Here is a 19456-nt window from a genome sequence, read left to right as displayed (position 1 = left end):
AGGACTCTTATGGAGACATGGGCTTCTCCGTGTCCGCAGCACAGCAGCGTTTCTGAATTGCACACATTACAGGAACAGCCCCGGCATCCCAGATGCTCGTCCAGCATGATCTTGCCTGGAGGACAAATCCTTCCTCGGGAGGCGCTGTCCGCAGCACCCTTACGCCACATGCCGGATTTCACAGTGCCTGCATGTCAGGAGCTGATGCTGTCGGTGCCCATCCCGGCCCCGACAGCGCCGGGAGCCGGCCCTGGAGCTTGGCTCCCTCCGCTCTAGGTGTGGCCAGGCGCTGTTTTTGGCTGCTGGCTGGGGATGGGAGCTGGTCGTGCCCTCTGTGGGGATGATGCCAGCGCTGGCATCCCTCTCTCTCCATGCCGCAGGCTTTGTGAGCGTGTGTGGAATTGGTAATGATCCTGGGTAGGAGGCTGCCTTGCCTTGTCCGTGTGGGAATAGCAGGAAATCAGAGCAGCAGGTCGTGTGGTCACCTTGGTCCAAATCCTTGAGAGAATTACTTTGAAAACCACTCAAATTCTGTAGGCGTGGTTGAAAAGTCTCCAGCTGCAGGGCTCTGGTGCCTTGGTTGTTACAAAGGTATGGAGGATGCTGGCTGTGTGCAGCAGCTTAACCCCTTGTGGCCCTGAGGAGCTTGGTACCTCGGCACCTGCTGTGGGATGCCCTTCTTGCTCTCAGAAGAGGGGGGCTAAGGAGGGTGGGTACCTCAGCCCTCTGTTTTTACTTTGTTCTTTGTTTCTAGCAGGTATGGATGGGAAGAAATGCAGCGTGTGGATGTTTTTACCTCTTGTCTTTACCCTGTTTACATCAGCTGGATTATGGATAGTGTAAGTTATCTCCTGCTGGCTATTTGGGAGGCTGCTTCTCATTAAGGAGAGCCTTTGGGGATGCTCTGCCCTTGAGCTTCTGTGGGGCTGGGAAGGCACATGATAGGGCCAGAGGCTAGTCTGTGCCACTTCATGGCTTGAAGTATCACATTTTTATCCCTGAGTTTCTGTGCTTCCCAGGCCAAGTTGCTGACCTTGCTTTCTTCCTGGTATGTGCTACTGGGAGCTGTTTGAAAAGAGACAGCCAAAAATTAAAAAATTTCCTTTAATGACATATTCTTTGAATTACTCAGGAGAACTCTTGGAGAAACACTTAGGCCCTGCTTTAGGGTAGAAATTCAAAATCTGCAGCCTCCAGCACCACACTGAAAAGCTGCCAACGTCTTAATGCTGACATCTCACTTTGTCCCTAATGCTTCTTACCAAAATGCACATAAGAGTTGCACTTCCCTGAGCTGGGCTCTCTCCAAGCATGCAGGCAGATGACTGCAGCATGAATTTGGGAGTGAAAAATGTGTGATCAGCAGCTATGCTGAGGCTGAGAAGCAGTTATGTTATAGGATGTGGCTTTGGCCATGGTCTATGGATGCTGTTTTTCAGCAGCAGGGGCAGCTTAAGCCTTTTGTCTGACCTCTACTGCTTGCTGTTTTTCTTGTCCCATCCCCTCTCTATTAAAACAGCCTTTGTGGATGGAGTACCATAGTAAACCTGATGAATCAAAATGACTCAAACTAAAAATGAAAACATTCCCCTGACTGGTTGTTTTTAAAACAGCTCAGTTCAGTGACCCTGTTTGTCTACTCAACTGTGCAAATCAGATGCAACACAAAGGAAGGCACATGGACTGAGAAATAATAAAACTGCCTGCTTGGGCAGAGAGAAACACAGGATCCTCCAGCAGACTCTGCCAGTGGGCTTGAAACACCTAATGTGTTGTTTGAGTGGTATTTAGAGTGGAAGCTAGGATGAGGTTATGCACTATTTCCTTTTTTCTTTTCCCTTTTTCTTGACAGGTACTTTATAGCAGTGGAAGATAACAAAATTCTCCCACTAAGTGTACCAGATAGGTAAGAGCTGTTTGTGGGGTTTTTATTCAGTCACTTGTTTCTTTGAAATAATGAAACAATTACAGCAAAATGGGAAAGAAAACTTTGAATCTTTATTCCTGTGCCTGTGTCTCTTAGGAAACCTGGTCCCAAAAGACCGCCTTATATAAGGTAAATGAATTATTTTCTTCCAAGTACTTCTCTGGTTAATGGTTGCTATTTATGTGTCTTTGTCATCCTAGAGTTACAATGATACACTTTATATTTTCAAGTATTGCAGGTGATGCACCTCCTGCAAGCTGTGTGTTTAGCCAAGTCATGAACATGGCAGCATTTCTAGGTAGGAACCACAACTGGAGTTTCTTTCTGTTTGTTTTAAGAGTCATTTAAGTAATGAAACTTAAGTAATATCCTGTACATATTCTTCTTGAATGTGATGATGTGAAACCTTTTGAACTGTATGTTTCATTGCTGCTTCTTCCCATTGCAAAGAAAGAAATGTAACAGGGGAAATGCAACCTCCAGACTGCAAATGTGTCGTGGGAGGCGTGATGGTAGGTGCCTGTCTCGGCCTTGGTGATCATGAAATGGTTGAGTTTAGACTTCTCCTGTAATAGAGAAAAGGAATTTAGGGAATCAAAGCAGAATTGATCTCCTAAATTTCAAGAAAGCAAACTTTAGGCTCTTCAGGGAGGTACTTAGCAGAATATCTGCTTTTGAGGGCTTAGGTGTCCATGGGTGCTGGTCAGTCTATAAGAGCCACCTTTTAGAAGCACAGGAGCAGGCAACCCAGCTATGTGGGATTGTGCTCAAAGAGTGGGGCAGAAGACCAGCTTGGCTTAAGAGGAGAAAGCCATTATATGGTCTCTGGAAGAGAGGTTAGGCTTTGCAGGAAGATTGCAGAGCTGTGGTTTGTATATGCAGGGAAAAGACAGGAAAGGCCAAAGCTCAGTTTGATTTAAAACTGGTCAGAGTTGTTTCAGACAACAAGAAGAGTGATTTTAAGTATGTTAGTGGCAAAAGGAGGCCTAAAGAAAATGTTATACAGATACTTGTTAGAGGCTGTAACCTGACTAATAGGGATGAAGAAAAAGCAGAGGCATTCAATGCTTCCTGTGCCTCGGTCTTTAATAAAATGCTGATAGACCTTGGGCTGTCCAGTCCTCTGTGTTGAAGGACTGCAAGTGTGGGAGCGGTGTTCATTTGTGAGCACTGGAATTGTCAGGGACCAGATGTATCAGCTGAATGCTCACAAGTCCCTTGGTCCTGGATGGGATTCATCCCAGAATACTGAAGGAGGTAGTGGATGTTAGGGCAGGACCCCTCTCTATCATCTTCCAAATGTCTTGGGATTTTGGCAGGGTGCCTTGCTGACTGGAAGCCGGCCAGTGTTATTCCAACTTACAAGAAGGGCATGAAGAAATACCCAGAGACCTACAGACCTGTTGGTCTAACCTCAGTTCCTGGAAGAATTATGGACAAGGTGATATGGATGCATTGAAAGAATGATGCATTCACCAGGCACAGTGAGCATGGGCTCACAAAGGGAAAGTCCTGTTTAACAAATTCAATATCCTTCTATTATAAGGCCACATATGTGATGGATGAAGGGAAGATGTTGGATGTAGCTTTTATGGATTTTAATAAGGCTTTTGACACTGTCCATCACAGCAGCCTTCTGGAGAAGTTCTCCACCTGCGAGATCATCAGGTTCACAGTGCACTGGGTGAAGAACTGGCTGAAGGGCAGGACTCACAGGGCTGCAGAGAAGCTACATCTGGCTGCCATCCAGCCACCAGTGCTGTCCCTCTGGGCTCAGTTCTAGGGCCAGTTCTGTTCAATATTTTTATCAACGATCTGAATGAATGACATGAAGGCACCATTAGCAAGTTTGCTGGTGATCCCAAACTGAGAGGTGCTGTTGACTCTCCTGAGAAACCAGGTGCCTTCCAGAGGGATCTAGATAGCTGGAACATTGGGCAGTGATTAATGGGATGAAATTAAACAAGTCTAAATGCTGTATCCTGCACCTGGGACAGAGTAACACTGGATCAAGTATAAATGGGAAGAGGATTTGGAATGGAATGTGTGGATCTCTTCCTCTTCAGATCCAGTGGCAGGACATGGGAATGGTTCAAAACTGCTCCAGGAGGAGTTTAGACTGAATTTTACAAAACATTTCTTTACTGAGAGAGCTGTCAAACACCAGAATAGGATTCCTGCTGAGATGGTTGATGCCCCAAGCCTGTCACTGTTCAAGAAGCATTTGGACAGTGCCCTTAATAGCATGCTTTAACTTTTGGTCAGGTAGCTGAATTTGATGATTGTTGTAGGCCCCTTCCAACAGAAATAGTCTGTTCTGTTCTGATCTCTGCTTTGTGGATAAAGTCAATCTTTCCTCTGCTGTATTTGTGTACTTCTGAGAGCTGCTTTTAGCTTGTATCTCTGACCGCCTTAGTTATGTCAAAACTAAAGGAGAGGAAAACTACAGAAACATACTAGAAATGTGGGAATTACTGAAATTGAAAATGCCATTGTTTTGCATGGAATGCTTTTAATACCCTTTTGTCATTCCCATCCAGTTTTAGAAAAAGATCACATAATTTCAGGAGTCTGTATTGTAGAAATAGAAATTAAAAAGTGGGTGTTTTTCACTTGCAGTGCCCTTACTTTCCTAAACCATGTTTTCAGTATTATTCACAGGGTTTTGTGGAAAATGCAGATCTAATTTGCTAAAGGCATCTATTTACAACAGTATGAGCTGTGTGCTATCAATTTGAGCAAGAAGGTGTTTGACAGCAAGCAAATTTCTCCCTGTTCAACTAAATTGATTTTTAGTGGTTTGGCTTGAATCACATCTGAAAGCCAACTGTTGGCCTGGTTTTCTGTGTTGTTCCGTGTACCATTCAATAGGGAGGGCAAGAATATACAATTTGACTATCTTCTGGGGTTATGCCATGTCATACAATGTATGATATATCTTATCTGTCATGTATACCACAGTGCTTGAGGGAATTGTTAGCTTGGAAGGAATGTTATTCCATTCTGCATGGAAAATTAGTGTAATGTTTTGGCTTATATTTGTGGCTTATATTTGTTCAGAGGAGGAGAAAAGGCAGCGGATGTTATGGCAAACTGCAGAAATATGTATATGCCATTCACATGCTTTTAAATACAAGTGGAGTTTGACATATGTCCTCCAGCAGAGCTCAGGACTAGTGAGTAGAGTGAAGCAATGCAAGTCCAGGTGCCACTAAGCAAATGCATGGTGTGCATGTGTTGGACTATGTGGGAGCTTCACAGGCAAGCAGGAAGGTGTTCTTTCCCCCAGAAAATTTGCAGACAAAGCATAATGAGAAAAGGAAGCCTGGGTCTTGCTGTAGCTGAATTACAAGAGAAATGCTTCCTGTGCTTAATCTTGACCCTGATTAAGTGGGAGGGGGCCATGCAGAAGCACAAAGCTTGCCAGCCTGCAGGTAGAAAGAGGAGGGGGCTGTCAGGCCCCAGGCAGGTTTTGCTGCAGCAGGTTCTACGTACTGATGGCCCTTGCCTTGTGTTTCCTCCCCAGCGCTCGTTGTGGCTGTCCTGCGCTTCATTCAGCTGAAGCCAAAGGTGCTGACGCCTTGGCTGAACATCAGTGGCTTGGTGGCTCTGTGCTTGGCCTCTTTTGGGATGACCCTACTCGGCAACTTTCAGGTACTGCTCTGCAGGCTTGGACTGCTCTGTCTGTGGTGTGACTGCCCTGCTTTTCCAGCAGATCTGCTCGGGTCTTTGAGCGAGCTGTGATGTGAGCCTGGGAAAAGCATGTGCCCCTGCCCTCCCTTCACCTGCTCTGCACCTCTATCTGCCACTTGTGAGCCGAGATGAAGGGCCACGATCACTTTTCTCATGTCTCCAGCAGGGTTTGCACCTGCATGCTTAGACCTGACCTGCTGAGAGCCTCAGCAGGAGCCTCCTGAATCTCTTGAGCCCTGGGAGTCGGCACAGATGGCCCTGGGTAAAAGGGCTGAGCGGGAAGTTTGCAGACACATCTGCACAAACAGATGCACAAATGCCCATACAAATCTAGCAGACAGCTCAGTGTCCTTCTTTTAAAACATACGCTGCTTTAAATCCACCTCCTACTGATCCTCAGACCTGCCAGGAGAGAGACATAGCAGAGGAGTGCCAGGACTTCTCTGGATGTGATGGGTGTCTGGGTGAGGGCCCTCCCATTCTCCCTCTGTCCTGCAACGTTATAGCAACAAACATCTGTCACATCTGTAGGGATGGGTGTCCCCTGTCATCACGATTGTGTCTGTCAGGACTGCAGTCAAAATCAAGGTGTTATAGTCAGTGGGGCTTGGGTTTGACTCTGAGGCTTTGTCTCTCTCTGGGGTGCACATAATGACCCCCAATAATGCCAGGAACTGAGAAAGGTCAGTGCAGGCTGGCTGCTTCCCTGGCTTTGCATGACAGGGATCCAGTACAGAAATGGTACTTGTTTTGTGAAGGGTGAGGAGGATCTCTTTGGATTGTACAGTTATTGAAGGAACTTGGTGTCCTTTACAGTTGACTTTCTTTTTTCCTTTTTGAATGAGGTGTGTGATAATTTGACTTTTGTGGACTTGGTCTTCCTAATTCCACAGCACAAGCCCAAAACCCAGGGTCTTGTTTTTTCAGAGCTTTTTTTCAGAGCTTCCCAGCTAGGAATTATGAAGCCTTTGTAACAGCTTTGTCTACCTCTGAGAAGAGTATTTCTAGTACAGGACAGGCACTAGGAAATGGTTTCGACCTTGCCTTCCTTTTTTCAGTCTTCAGAGCAAATGATTGTAATATAACAGTAGATGCTTTGAATCTTGCCTGGCTATAAATTCTGATTATTCTCTGATATCCGATTCTAGCTATCCATTCCATGTTAGGTACCTGTATCCTTTCTTAGATCTTTTGCCAAACATGAGACCTTAATGAGACCTTAATCTATGCCTCTCCCTGCCTGACGGCTGAGCTGAATGTGGCATTAAATCATATTTCTGGAGAATTATACACTGGGTGTTTTAGAGGGACATTATAGCTGTGAGTCCCTTGCAGTGCTGACTATCTTTGGAAAGGCAGCTCAATCCCACTTTTGCATGAATGATTATTTGGACCTACTCTTGAAAGAAATTCAGTGTAGAGAGAAGGGGAGAAATCAGTGGAGGCACAGCAGCTAGACTGTTGTCCTGTATATTGTGTTTTATTTGATGGGTATTTGTTAAATCATCAAACAGGAATTAAGACTGCAGGAAGAAGTTACACACTGGTGGTTTCTTTTCTAAAAAAAGCCTCAGAGGCAGAGGGAAAATGGAAATTTTTTGGCTTAAGTCCATGCTGGACTTTTTGAATGGATTTGCAGCCTCAAGGAATGCTTTTGCAGATTCTTGCTAGTTGAACCTGGCTGTCATTTTGCCTTGCAGTGTTGCACAGTCAGAGCCCTGTGGGACAGGGCAACCCAAGGAACAGGAAGGCACTGGCACTTCAGAGAGGTTGGGTTCATGTTGCCTCTGACCCCAGTGGTCGAGGATCGACAGAAGAAATTTTTGGGAGGAACTTGCCAAACCAGGAGCATGTATTTTTGTTTTGGCTTGTGCTAGCTCAGGAGAGTGCCAGGGTTCTGCTCCCTGCAGCTGGCACTGAAGGTGCCCAATTTGCATCCATTGCAGGGAGCTGTACAAGACCCACAGTGGGTTGTCCTTGCCTGCCCTGGCCATCCCTTCGAGCCAAGGAAGAATTTATTTCTCAGCTCTGTCTTTGTGAGTCTTGTCAGCGAGCTGTGGAGACAGTCCCCAAGCAACTGCATTTTTCACAGTGCTCTTGGGCTTTGGGCAAAAGATCTGCTTGACTGTGACAGCTGTCAACTCACCTAGGTTATGTTACACCTTGTACCTCTGCCAGAAGAAGTGATACAGCATCTCTGTCTCACACCCCAGTGATCCTCAGCAGCAATCCAGTTAGCTCTCAGATAATTCCTCTTGTGTCCAGGCAATCACTGGTTTGTTTGCTCCTAGCTTTCCAATGATGAGGAGATCCACAACGTGGGCACGTCACTGACCTTTGGCTTCGGGACACTGGCGTGCTGGATCCAAGCTGCCCTTACCCTCAAGATCAACCTGAAGAATGAGGGGCGGAAAGCTGGGATTCCACGAGTGGCTCTCTCAGCCAGCATCACCCTCTGCGTGGTGCTCTGTATCCTTTTGTTTTGCTCCCCGGGAAGCCAGGTATTGTGTGTGTTCTGCAGCAGCTCCTCTCACACCTGTCCTAGGATCTCAAGGCATTTTAGAATGCTAATCAGTGTGTCTTCATGGCACAATCCTATTTCAGTGCCACGCTGTGTAGAGTGATGCTTCCAGATTTCACAGAAAAGGACAGTTTTTGAGGTGATCTAAATTGAAGGAAATATTTCAGAGTGTGAATTGAAAGGTGTTCCCATTGCCTGCAGTGGGTGCAGTGATCTGATCCAGTTCCCACTGGGAAGCTCCTGGCAGGTAAGGGCCCACAGCCAGATCCCTACTTGCTGGCTCTGTCCCTGGCTAGCTGGATGCTCAAGAAAATCACTGATTCCTCTGCACCTGAGTCTTCCCCTCTGTAAATGTTTATCACCCTGATCTGGGATCAGGAACCCCCAGTCTGTAGAGGCTGTTGTGCTCCATGGGCATTATTGGACACCTGACATCCCTTTCATCTCTAGCATCACATTCACACTCTCCTCATGACAGCTGGATGGGTCTGACTTTGTTCAGATTTTCTTCCCTGTTGGCTTTCAAACTGGTTGGTGTCTCTGCTCCCACTTGTTCTCCTTAACTTTCCTCTTCCAGATTTCATCCTTATGGCCCAGGGCATTCACATGCATGCTTCCAGGATCCAGTGGGGCCTAGTGATGTGCTTCCTGTGCTACTTTGGCACCTTTGCAGTGGAGTTCAGGCATTACAGATTTGAGATAATTTGTTCTGAGTACCAGGAAAACTTTCTAAGCTTTTCTGAAAGCTTATCAGAAGCCTCCGAGTACCAGACAGATCAGGTGTAGCCTGTCCTCTGGCAGGGGGGGAGGGGGGCAGGTGTGGTCTCATGGGTGAAACATGACCTCATTTACACTTTTTTTATGAGTTTGTTTTCATGTGCAATCATGATGGTATTGCCAAAGGGCTCTGAGGGTGGCTGTCTCACTAAGAGCCAAACAAACAGAGGTGTTTGCTGGAAGAGGAGTGGATCCATCTCAGTGGCAGTGTGAGAGAGCACAAGGTGCTTAGTTTGTGCCACCAGTGACTCTTTCGGAGTGGCTCTGTCACACTCATGTTACTCGAAACATTCAGCAGCCTTGCCATGCCCCTCTGAGGCCGGTCCTGCTCAGCCTGCCAGAAGAGGAGGTGAAGGAAGCAGACTTCTCCTAACAGCAGGAGTCTTCAGGAGTCACCTGTTCCCGAGTCACCAGACTGTGTCTTCCATGTGTTTCTTGGCTTGTTTGCTTTGCTGCCAACTGGGGAACTTGGTAGGGGGAGCAAGAGCAGCTGTTTCTTCAGAACCTGGAGTCAGACACAGAAGACCCCCAGTGGACTGGCTTTTATGGCAAGCAGGCAGGCATTTCTTCCAGCCTGGAAAGCAGCTGATGGCAAATCTGGATTTGGAAGGAACTGTGCTGTGATCAGGAAGTGAGCCTTAGCTGATGCTGCCTTGTAGCCAGGCAGATCATCCCCAGGCCAGAGGGGGTGACACAGTGTGATGCTGTGCTTGGCTTCCTGGTGGGCACTGGTAGGAGTGAGGTGCTGAATTAAGATGAGAATGTCTGTGTCCTCTGAAGACGACCCAGAAAAGGCTGCTTTTTCCATGTGTAGTGCTTCCACCACACATTGTGTATAGTATTTCAAAAGCTTTTTAATTTTTTATGTTCACTGAAGGGGGAAACATTGAGTTAGAGACACCAGGCTCATCTGCCATGAGAACAGTATCAGTGCTTCTGGACACAGGGTTTGGTTTTGCTCTTTGTGCAAGCCAAACTTCAGACATGCTGGTGTGGGCTCTGGGCCCCTCTGCGTGGCCAGGCCAGATGTCCTGAGGGGAGCCTGCCACAGGTTTAAATGGGCTTCCAAGGTACCAGGAGGGAGTTCTGGCATGGAGGCTGGCTGATCTGCCTGAGGGCTGGAGGTGTAGAAGGGAACAGGCAAACCAAAAGGGCTTCTCCCTCCCTAAAGGGAGGTTGTCAAACGGTCTGTTTTCAGAGAACAAGGAGCTCAAAGCCCAATTTTGGGAAGGCTGCTGTATTGCCTGGGTAGGGGAGTGATGGGAGTCGCTTCTCATGAACATGGCTCCTATTTTCCTCCATAAATCAAACTCAGATTAGTTTTACATCTTGTCTGAGCTGCAGGAGAACAAGCAGAAATTAAAATGGTAGGAAAAGGCACTTTAGGGGAACTTGTACTGCTCTGTAGCATTTCTGACAGTGAGGGAAAAGGCAGAAGGGCATTCAGTCTTCTGCAAAGGTCACAGGCCTCTCCTGAGAGGAGAAACAGTTGAGACAAATTGTGTGTTAAGTAGAAAGCTTTCAGCCAGTCCTTTATTTCCTGTGCACCAAAACTTGTTCTCGGGCAGCTGTTACAAATCCAGAGCATTTTTGGCCAACAAGAGAGTTGTGGATTGCTGAAGGCTTCCTCCTTGTAGCAGTGTCATGAGTGGAAAGCTTTCCCAGAAGGATGTGCTGAGAGTGGCCAAGAACACAGTAGTGTGACGTGCCAGCTCCCTAGAGGCTCATCCAGGGAGCTCCTCCTGGGGAGGGACAGGAGGGGACAGTCTAGAGAACATGCAGGTGGAGATCCTCTTGCACTGGCACACTCAATCCATATGGAGCACAAAATAGCAATTTGCTGTAAGGGCGTTTTACTGTAAATAGTCCACTGTGTCTTTTTTCCCTAATTAATTAATTAATACTTTCAGTTTATTATTTTAGCTTTTGTAATTTTATCAAAGGAAAAAAAAAAGATGATGTGGTTATTTTTTTTTTTCCTTTTGTTCCTTTTCCTATATGCAATCCAAACTGAACTTCAGGTTTTTAGTGATAATTCTGTACATTTCTTAGAGTATTTCTAACAGCACATTTCAGTACAACTAAATGACAACTGATGTACACTAAAACATGACCACTAAATAAAGTGCTTTTATGGAGAAAGTGAGCTTTATTTTTGTCCCTAACCCAAGCATAGCTTTCTGATGGTGAAGGCAAAACAAAGGTATATATTTACAGTGTAATGATTATCACTTAAGGAAGCCAGGGACCATTCAGCCATGCATATACACTTACTGTAACAGCACTAATTAGCAGGCTTTTTCTAGGGGCAGGATCACACCCATTGCACAGCCCAGAAAGGGATCTGGACTAGCTGCCCCATAGCCTGACCTGCTACTATTAAATTTTTAGAAGGGCCATGCTGGCACAATACAGTTTCCTCCCCAAGTGCTTGTCTCTTCATTGTTCTTTACCCATCAGCCTCCCTCAACAGGGACAGCTGTGGGTGTAGATCAGAGCTCAGGAAGGCAGCATGCACTTATTATATGGTGTGAGGGCAAGACACCCGTGCGTGAAGTGCCAGCAGCAGGGAATGGGGAAACAGGATTTCAGACAGGAGTTTCAGATTGCCTCTGACTCCACTACTACCATGTATAACCTACCTGTGGCTTTCACTCCTGCACTGAGCCACAACTGAAATCCTAAAATGGTCAGGGAGGTAGTACAGCTTCCTTGGCAGGACAAGGCTGCTGCCTTAGAGAAAGGACTGGGGAAGGTGAAAGCAGGAACACAGTGTTCACAGGTTTAGAAAAAAAAATAAAATTTGCCTTTTAGGTGCTGGGATCACTGGTGCTAAGACAGGAAGGCTAAATGCTGTGACGGAGTGAATATAATGAAAGCAAAGTTGTGTTTTTATTTACTATGTTAGGAAAAGCTCCATGATCATCTGATCTACATTGCCACAATTTAGGTAAGATGAAAAGGGCGGGGTTTGAGTCTCATCAAATGCAGCAGGATGTCTGCCCTCAGGAGCAGTTTGTCAAGGTTTGCTCACAGCTGACCAGTGCTATGAATGTGTTACTGGATGATGCTGGCTGGAGGAAGATCTCTGTGGGTCACTGCTGAGATACTTCAGAAATGCTGTTAAGCTGACTTTGTGGTCCAGACAGTTGTATCCCACAGCCCAGCACCATGATACAGCAGTGAAGTGTGTCCAAAATTTAATTTTTAAAGCTGTATTTATATATACTTGACTTCATTCTGGGTAGGCTGGCTGTGGAGCTCTAAGCAGCTTCCATATTCAAGTTACCGCTTTGTACCTGGAGCTGCTGCAGACACAGCCAATATACATATTGTTCCTTGTCTAAAGAGCCTGTCTGCAGCAAGGGCTGGCTTTTTCTGTGGCAGCCCAAACCTACTGTATTATAGCCCACAGTCAATATTTTCCTTTGGAAATCCTAACTGAATATTTTTGACTTAGCTAGAAATCCTGTCTGCAGGGAGAAGCTCACATATCCCCCTGTGGTCCCCAGTGCTCCCTCTGGGACAAGGGGACACCTTGTTTGCAGACTGCTTCTAAAAATAACAGAGCTCACGGTGGGGCATCTCAGCACCAGATTGCAGTGGATGAGTCTGGAGGAAGCATTCCCTTAGCTAACTGCTAGCCAGGAAAGGGGAGGAACAGCAGGGCTTGTGGGTGCTGCTCCCTGCCCTGTTCCCAGCTCCAGCTGGCAGCAGGCCTCTGTCCTACTGCACAAGGGACCCCACACCATACTCTCCATCCCTACCTGCCTGCACGAGGCCCAAGACATAATGTGGATTTGGTTTGAGATTCTGATTATGGACAAAATGACCTAACATTTCACAAGGACAATTAGGTGAAGCACAGTCTTTTGTGCGTGCACTGCTTTCCCTAAGTGGAGGAAGGCAAGAAAAGTTCGGTGAAAGACGAGATGAGGCTGTAATAGGATTTCTCATCGTCCGTCAGTCCTGCGTTGCCTGGTCTGATCACCACAGCCACGTGAGTGTCCGCCTCCTCGGCTGCATTGGCTTCTGAAACAGAGTGGGGAGAATGGAGGTGAGAGTTGCTTCCTGACCTCTTCACATCAGGGTCCCCAAGGCTTGAGGTGCCCCAAAACACTTGAGTGCTTTTAAAGGCTGAGACTGAGAAAGCAGCGTTTGCACGTGGCAGGGCTCTGGAGAGGAAGCAGCTCCTGGCAGACCTGCTGTGGATGGCTGTAGCTGCAGAAATGGACAGGAGCTGGCTAACTCACCATCCCCTCCCCTCTGCCAGCTGATGGCTGTCCAAGGCTCCTTGCAGGCAGGACACACCATCAGCTCGATTCCTGTCATGAGGCTGTGGTCAGCCTGTGGCATTTGTGAGTCAAACAGCCCCCTCCCCCAGTCACTTCTCACAAGCTTCTTTTTGCTCCCTGAGCACAAAAGGCCATTGGAAGATGGTGCAGGGAACTACAAGCTCCCACCAGCTCTGCTGCCAAGGCTGGGAAGAAGGTAAGGACTAACTCTGAGGGACTGAGCTGGCTCAGACTGAGACCCAGTGCTATTTCTGCCAGAAAGATGTTTCCAGCTACAGCAGGAAATTAAGTTAGCTTCTCAAGCCTGGCTTTCCATGGGTCAAGTGTTGGCAACCTGAAGCTGTGTTTCCCTGCTGCTGAACACAACCTAACCATAAGCAGCGCAAAGAACCAGCCACGTAGCAACACAGAAAACACCATCATTTCCCCTGAGCACTGGCCAAACCACTGACCCTGTTTGTAAAGGGGCGAGCTTCAGCTCTGCTTCAGCACTCTCTCCTTCCTGGCTAGTGCAAAGGCAGATTTTCTACTTGACCTATTTTCCCTCATTGCAGTGCTGCACACGGACATCGCACTGCTGTGTGCAAGCCCGGGTGTGTAAAGGAAGATGGCAGCAGCTACAGGGAAGGTGCTGAAGCATTTCTGTGTGCTTGTGAGAAGGCAGCAGCACTCCTCTGAAGAGCACCTGCCTTTCCTGCACAGGTGAGAGGCAGTAGGAGTGGCAGGTCACGTACCTCGAGGGACATCTGTCAGGAAGAGGATGTTGTTGGTGGCACACCCAATACTGGCTGCAATCCTCCTGTAGCTCTCACTTTCTACCTTGGGGCCTATTTTGGTATCAAAGTGGCCATCAAAGAGCTGAAAGAGAGAGAAGCACAGGCCATTGCTGAGTGCCACCTGAAGAGCAGGGATAAACCTCCCTCCCTCCCTTTCTGCCACAGCAACAAGGTGTTGGTGCAGCCATGCTCTCACAGTCAACTGTTTGAGCTGAATTCCCATGGATCAAACCCACTGCCCCACCTCCCTGACACAGAATTCATCCACAAAGTGTTACAGCAATGGCAGATGTGGGAAGGGAGTGCTCTGCAGGGGGAGAAGCTGTAAGGAAGGTGGTAAGGTTATCTACCTCTAGGATATCACCTTCTGTAGAGTATCCAAACAGAAGCTTCTGGGCTTCGACGCTGCCTGAAGAGTAGATATAGACCTTCATCCCTGCTTCCCGCCACTTCCGGATGGCTGGAACAACGTCCTCGAAGATTCTGGAGTAAAACAGGGCAGCAGGTAAGGGCAAACCCAGAGGCACCTGGAGGGACATCATTAGCCAGGCACTGTGACACTTAGTTTTGTTCCATTAGTTTGCAAGGGGATTTCATTTTCAATCTGCTCAGGGCTCAGAACCAGAAGGTCTCTTCCAGTGGCAGGTAATGAAGAGCTGGGCAAGATTTTAGAGATCTCACTCCTTGAATGCAGCTAATCAGGCAGCTTTCTCCAGTTTTCGAGTCACTGTAAAACAATTTAGCCTTGTTTTTAAAAACAAAACCAACAGAATATGTGTCTCTCTTGACTTGTTTTTGGGTTTTGTTACTTTCTCTGGTGGATGTTTACATTTTTCTGTGAGCTCATTTTCTTCTTCCTTGCTCCTCATTTGACAAAATGCTTTGTGAATTTATGGGCTTATTTTACTTACTTAGAGACCCAAAATGCACAATTTAACCAAGTATCTCTTAAATAAGATCAGGCTTAATTTCAGTTGTCCTTACTTATGCACCCCTGTGTTGTGGCTGAAACATAAAGTGGAATCTGAAGACAAAAAGAAGTGGAAAGGCAGGAAACACACAGGTAAAAGACAAAGGAGGAGGAAACAACTGAAAGGGTCTGACCCTGCAACCCTGGCTTGTTTATACTTCTTCTAAAATATGAGTGCAATTTGGGGATAGAAAATGCAAGATGGAGAACTGTAAGAAGCTCATACTTGTGCCTTAGACAATTGGTTTACCAAGAAATCTCTCAAATATTGACTTATCTGCTGAGCTAGTGATGCTACTTGTATTTTTAAGTGGGGTTCCCAGGAATAGCTCATGCAGCTCTTCTGTTAATACACTTTTAGGAAAGATGCCCCTCACACAACTACTCACACAATTACTCACTCTCCTTTGACGTGCCCGGTGGCATAGGCTGCCCTCCACATGTGGCCCTGCAGCTGCTTCAGTGCCGTGGTCTTCCTGTCCAGGGACATCTGCCAGTGCACGTTGTCCACAATGGCCTGGATGATGCGCTCCAGCTCCTCTTCCCCGCTGCCGCTCTCCAAAGGGATCGGCACGGCCCCGTCCAGGCTGGAGTCCTCCTGGGCCTGCAAAGTGGCAAAGAGCACGGTGTTAACCATGCCAGGCTTGTGGGTTTGATCCCTGTACAGGCCGTTCACTAAAGAGTTGGGCTTGCTGACCCTTGCAGGTGCCCTCCAACTCAGAATACTCTGTGATTCTGTGCAATCATCCATGATAAAAAGAGGAGAGGGAAGAGGTGGAGCAATTTCCACACCTCCATGCACCCCCGTGCAGGACACTGCTTGAACTGCTCTTCATACGAGGGGTTACATCATTGCTTTCTGAATGCTTTTCTCAATAGAAAATTGAGACAAGTTTAGAAATACTTGCTTGGATTGTACTTTCCAAACCAAACAATTAGCATTACTGTAGCTGTATTGTAAATACTCTAATGAGAACTATGCTTGATTAAGTATTTAATTACTGTAATTAAGGCAAAGAAGCAAATGCATGTGTTGGCTTCAGCCACAAGTTTCAAATTGATGCTGTGTTCCCTGTACAGAGGCAGCATCTACAGCTCTGTGTGGAACAAGTGCTCTGCCATCCCCCTGTGCTGCTTCCCAAAAGAGGTTTGTATTCAACAAGAGAAGGGCACAGTGCAGGCAAAAAGCTGGAAAGTCTTGGCTCAACAGCTGCCCAGGGCTGTGAAGACCAAGGTGAGCTGAGGGAAGCTGCTGCCTGCCAAGTCCAACCCCAGGCTTTGGATGGGGGAGAATCCAACCTTCAAGGCAACATGGATGAGGGCAAAGAGATAGGGAAATATGTGGGGTGACCGGGAGAGTCCAAGTGGCCTGACGCCTCAGGCATGCTATGAAAATGCAGAGACAGGGAATTACTCTGTTACTTAACCTGTTTCCTCAGAAGTCCGACATCCCGCTGGCACTCCTCCTCCTCCCAGTGAGCACGCAGGTACTCCTTCACGTTGTCTTTGATGTAAGGAAACAAGGTCTCCTGGCAGAAAAAGAGGCTGCTCCTTTAACCTGGCAGAGGTAAGGCTGGCTGGCTTTTAAAGGAAACGTTTGCACATGCTGCTTTGTACAGTTATTTCCCCAAACTTAAGCTTCCCCTACAGTGCTGTAGCTGGTGAAGATTCCTGCCAAGGGTGTCCGCCTGGGCACAGGACTGAGCCAGTCTTGGGCCAGGATCAGTGCAGGTGGATTTTTTTACACAAACGTTTATGTAGCTGAAAGTCTTATAGCCTGTGATGGAAAGGCAGGTGATAACTTTTCCTGGGCTTGCCAAAAAATGTCTCAAGTGGCACCTGTGACCCCACATTCCCAGTAGCTGAGGAGTACAAGGCTGGCAACTCTGAACAGATAAGTTATGCTATTGTATTCTTGATGGGGCACTTGTCCAAGAAAAGGTCATTCTGTCTCAACCTCTCACCAAAGCTAGAGGACCTTTTAAAATTAAAAGCCTGGTCTGGTGACACCGAACTCCACAGGACAGTCTTGCAAATGAAATTAAACGGGGTTTGGGAAAAGCGCCACAGGAAAATTACAAACCTTCACCGAGATCCCAAGAGCAACCAGAAATAATTACAAATTGCTCTCATTAATGATGTTTCATGAGTCAGAAGCCACAAGCAGCCACCGTGCATCTCCGGGTACAGTAAAAGCCTCAGGTCAAGGAGAAGGGCAGGGAAGTCCTTCCTCTGGGTAGAGAACTGAGCTTTTCTTAATTGAGAAAAAAACTAACCTAAACTCACCTCTCCTCAAAAAATGGCCCATAGTTTCTTGTTCCTTGTTCTATGTCATCTTTAGTTTGTTACTTAATTAAGAAAGCAGTGGTCCTGAGATTGTGATGTGGTGGCAGAACTGCAGGATTTTCTATTGCTCTAATACTGTATTTTCCATGCTGTATATTTTTAAAAGAATGCAAATTGCTTCAAGAATTACCACAAACTTGCCTAGGGAAATCAAAAGCCTTGTAATGCCCCCAGTTACTCTCATGTCCTTTACTTTCAAACTATCTTTTAAATCATGGAGGAAATAAAAGAGAATCCACTGGGAAATGCAGCTGACCTGCTGGCTTGGTTTAACCTCCTTTACAACTCAGATGTCAAAAGGACACGATTGCTTTTCAAAAGCAGTGTTTCATACTCTTGTGCTGGCTAAGAAAAACTCCCAAAATGACTCTGAAAGACCAGTGGATTCTATGATTTGGGGGACTTTAAAAGGGTAAAAATCTTGGTCCACTGGCAAGTGCATAGGTCTGTGAACTAAGAGAGGACACCCATGTGACAGCTGGAGTAGTGGACAGCTAATGGGACAAATGTTTTATGGATCCCAGTCAACGATGTACTAAGTTTAATAGGCCAGGAATCTGTGTGGAAGAAAGACTCCAAATACTCTCTTTTCTGACAGCTTTCCTTAATCCACTCATCAACTGACTCATCCTATTTCCTTACTTTGCAGATTCAGTCATTCTAACATTAGAGAAAGAATTAAGTAAAATTGTTTAATATTGAAGAATAAAGTGTCCACTGAACCATCAGTTGGATCTTTCAAAGGCAAATAGAGGTTAACTGAAAGACCAGATGAAATAACTTGTTCCAAGCATTTTCAGGGTTTTCATCAAACTGAATTTTATTGAGAATCAAAACTCATTTGGCCTCTCTGCAACAGAAAGACTTTGGGTGGAAGCCCAGAGTCTCAGGTGCATGGCATGTGTTTGCACAACTGCAAAACGGCTTCAAGGTGGACAGAAACAACTTAGTTGCTCTGTTAGATGTTTAGTAAGAAACCTGAGCTGTCCAAACTCTTTGAATTGAAAGATATTGAGGGGAGGGAGGAAGCTATAATGCCATTTTAGGCCTGGAGTTTCTTCAAGAGCACTGGAAGAACATGGACAGGAAAGATGTAGGTCATGCTGTTCATCCGTTAAGCTGTGTTAGCAGAAGGCTCTAGAAAGCCAGGCAGGAGCCTTCACCTGCCATGTGGGTCACAAAGCACCTTTGTGCGCCACTGGCTGCAAAGATCCACCAAAAGCTATAATGTCTCACAGAGAAATCCAAGTTAGGGCAGGAGAAGGGATACATCTGTTCGCTGTTTTAGCAAGCCGCTCCCTCCTGCGAAGCAAAGCCTCCCGGAGAGGAGGGACCCCTGCTATGACAATTTGCGGTTCTCCGAGCGCCTGTGACTCGCAGACTTCCCAGTGCCCCCGGTTCTGCACCTGAACCAGCACTTCCAGCAGTCTTAAGCTTTTTCCTAGGCAAGGGAAGCCACTCGTGCGTCGGTGCCACTCCAGTCCCTGTCGCGAACGCTCGGTGTGTCTGTCTGTCCCCTGCGCTGCCCTCCCACACCGGGGGCGCCTGGCTGTACCAGCCTCCCCAAGGGAAAAGGCAGCGGATCACCCCGAGAATTACCGATTACTGCAAACTGTGCATTACTCAAATTAAGGCCAAGAAGCGTCTCCGCAGAGCCGGGTGCGGTGCTGCAGCTCCAGCCATCACAGGATCAGCGATGCTCGAGGGCTTTTCCCGGGTGAGGCTGCGAGCACCCCAATGCCCTACATCCAGGAAACAAATCCCCGAGCTGCCCGAATCTCCGCGGTAGTGACCTGCCCCCAGCCCACCACAGCGGCGGCCGATCGGCAAAACAAGGCGCGCTTGCTCGCGAGCATTATTCGGAAAAACGCGGAAAATGGATCACGGCTTTCGTTCCCGGCGGCACCTCGGCCTGCCTTGAGGCGAGCTGCCGGGGCCGGGGAGGTCACGGTAGGAAGGGCGATGCTACGGGAGCCCCCCGCGACGCCAGGGCTGGGGGTCACGACGGGAGCGGCGATGCTACCGGAGCCCCCCGCGGTGCCGGCGGCCACCGGCTCTCACCTGGACGAAGGCGATAGGGGTGGTGGTGCCCTCGATGTCCAGCAGGATGGCGCGCACCTCCGCCGGCACCGGCAGCACGCCCATGGCGGC

At 47.4% G+C, this 19456-nt stretch overlaps 2 protein-coding genes across 10 annotated transcripts in view; one reads left to right on the top strand and one right to left on the bottom strand.

Annotated features, from left to right (window-relative positions):
- Window positions 1–11060, top strand: part of TMEM150C (transmembrane protein 150C) — a 20904-nt gene extending 9844 nt beyond the window's left edge. For 5 of the 9 annotated variants that reach the window (XM_077782990.2, XM_085578160.1, XM_085578162.1 and 2 more), the window contains 7 exons: window positions 758–839; window positions 1853–1906; window positions 2024–2056; window positions 2158–2225; window positions 5454–5581; window positions 7912–8089; window positions 8719–11060. In XM_077782990.2, coding sequence (XP_077639116.1) covers window positions 758–839; window positions 1853–1906; window positions 2024–2056; window positions 2158–2225; window positions 5454–5581; window positions 7912–8089; window positions 8719–8927 — 752 coding nt within the window. In that variant the 3' untranslated portion in view covers window positions 8928–11060. Of the gene's footprint in view, window positions 1–754; window positions 840–1852; window positions 1907–2023; window positions 2057–2157; window positions 2226–5453; window positions 5582–7911; window positions 8090–8718 lie in introns of all 9 variants that reach the window. The other 4 variants (XM_021549308.3, XM_085578161.1, XM_085578157.1 and 1 more) reach the window with 1 other exon arrangement.
- On the bottom strand, window positions 11045–19456 carry ENOPH1 (enolase-phosphatase 1). Its single transcript, XM_021549307.4, has 6 exons — window positions 19367–19456; window positions 16387–16488; window positions 15361–15563; window positions 14340–14472; window positions 13948–14071; window positions 11045–12950 (listed from the first exon to the last, which is right to left on the bottom strand). The coding sequence occupies exons 1-6, from the start codon at window positions 19448–19450 to the stop codon at window positions 12811–12813; spliced, it is 786 nt and encodes a 261-aa protein (XP_021404982.3). The 5' UTR covers window positions 19451–19456; the 3' UTR covers window positions 11045–12810.

This window comes from Lonchura striata, chromosome 4, assembly GCF_050655825.1.
Source record: "Lonchura striata isolate lonStrDom1 chromosome 4, ASM5065582v1, whole genome shotgun sequence".
Lineage (NCBI taxonomy): Eukaryota > Metazoa > Chordata > Aves > Passeriformes > Estrildidae > Lonchura > Lonchura striata.
This window is presented reverse-complemented; position numbering and strand designations above follow the sequence as displayed.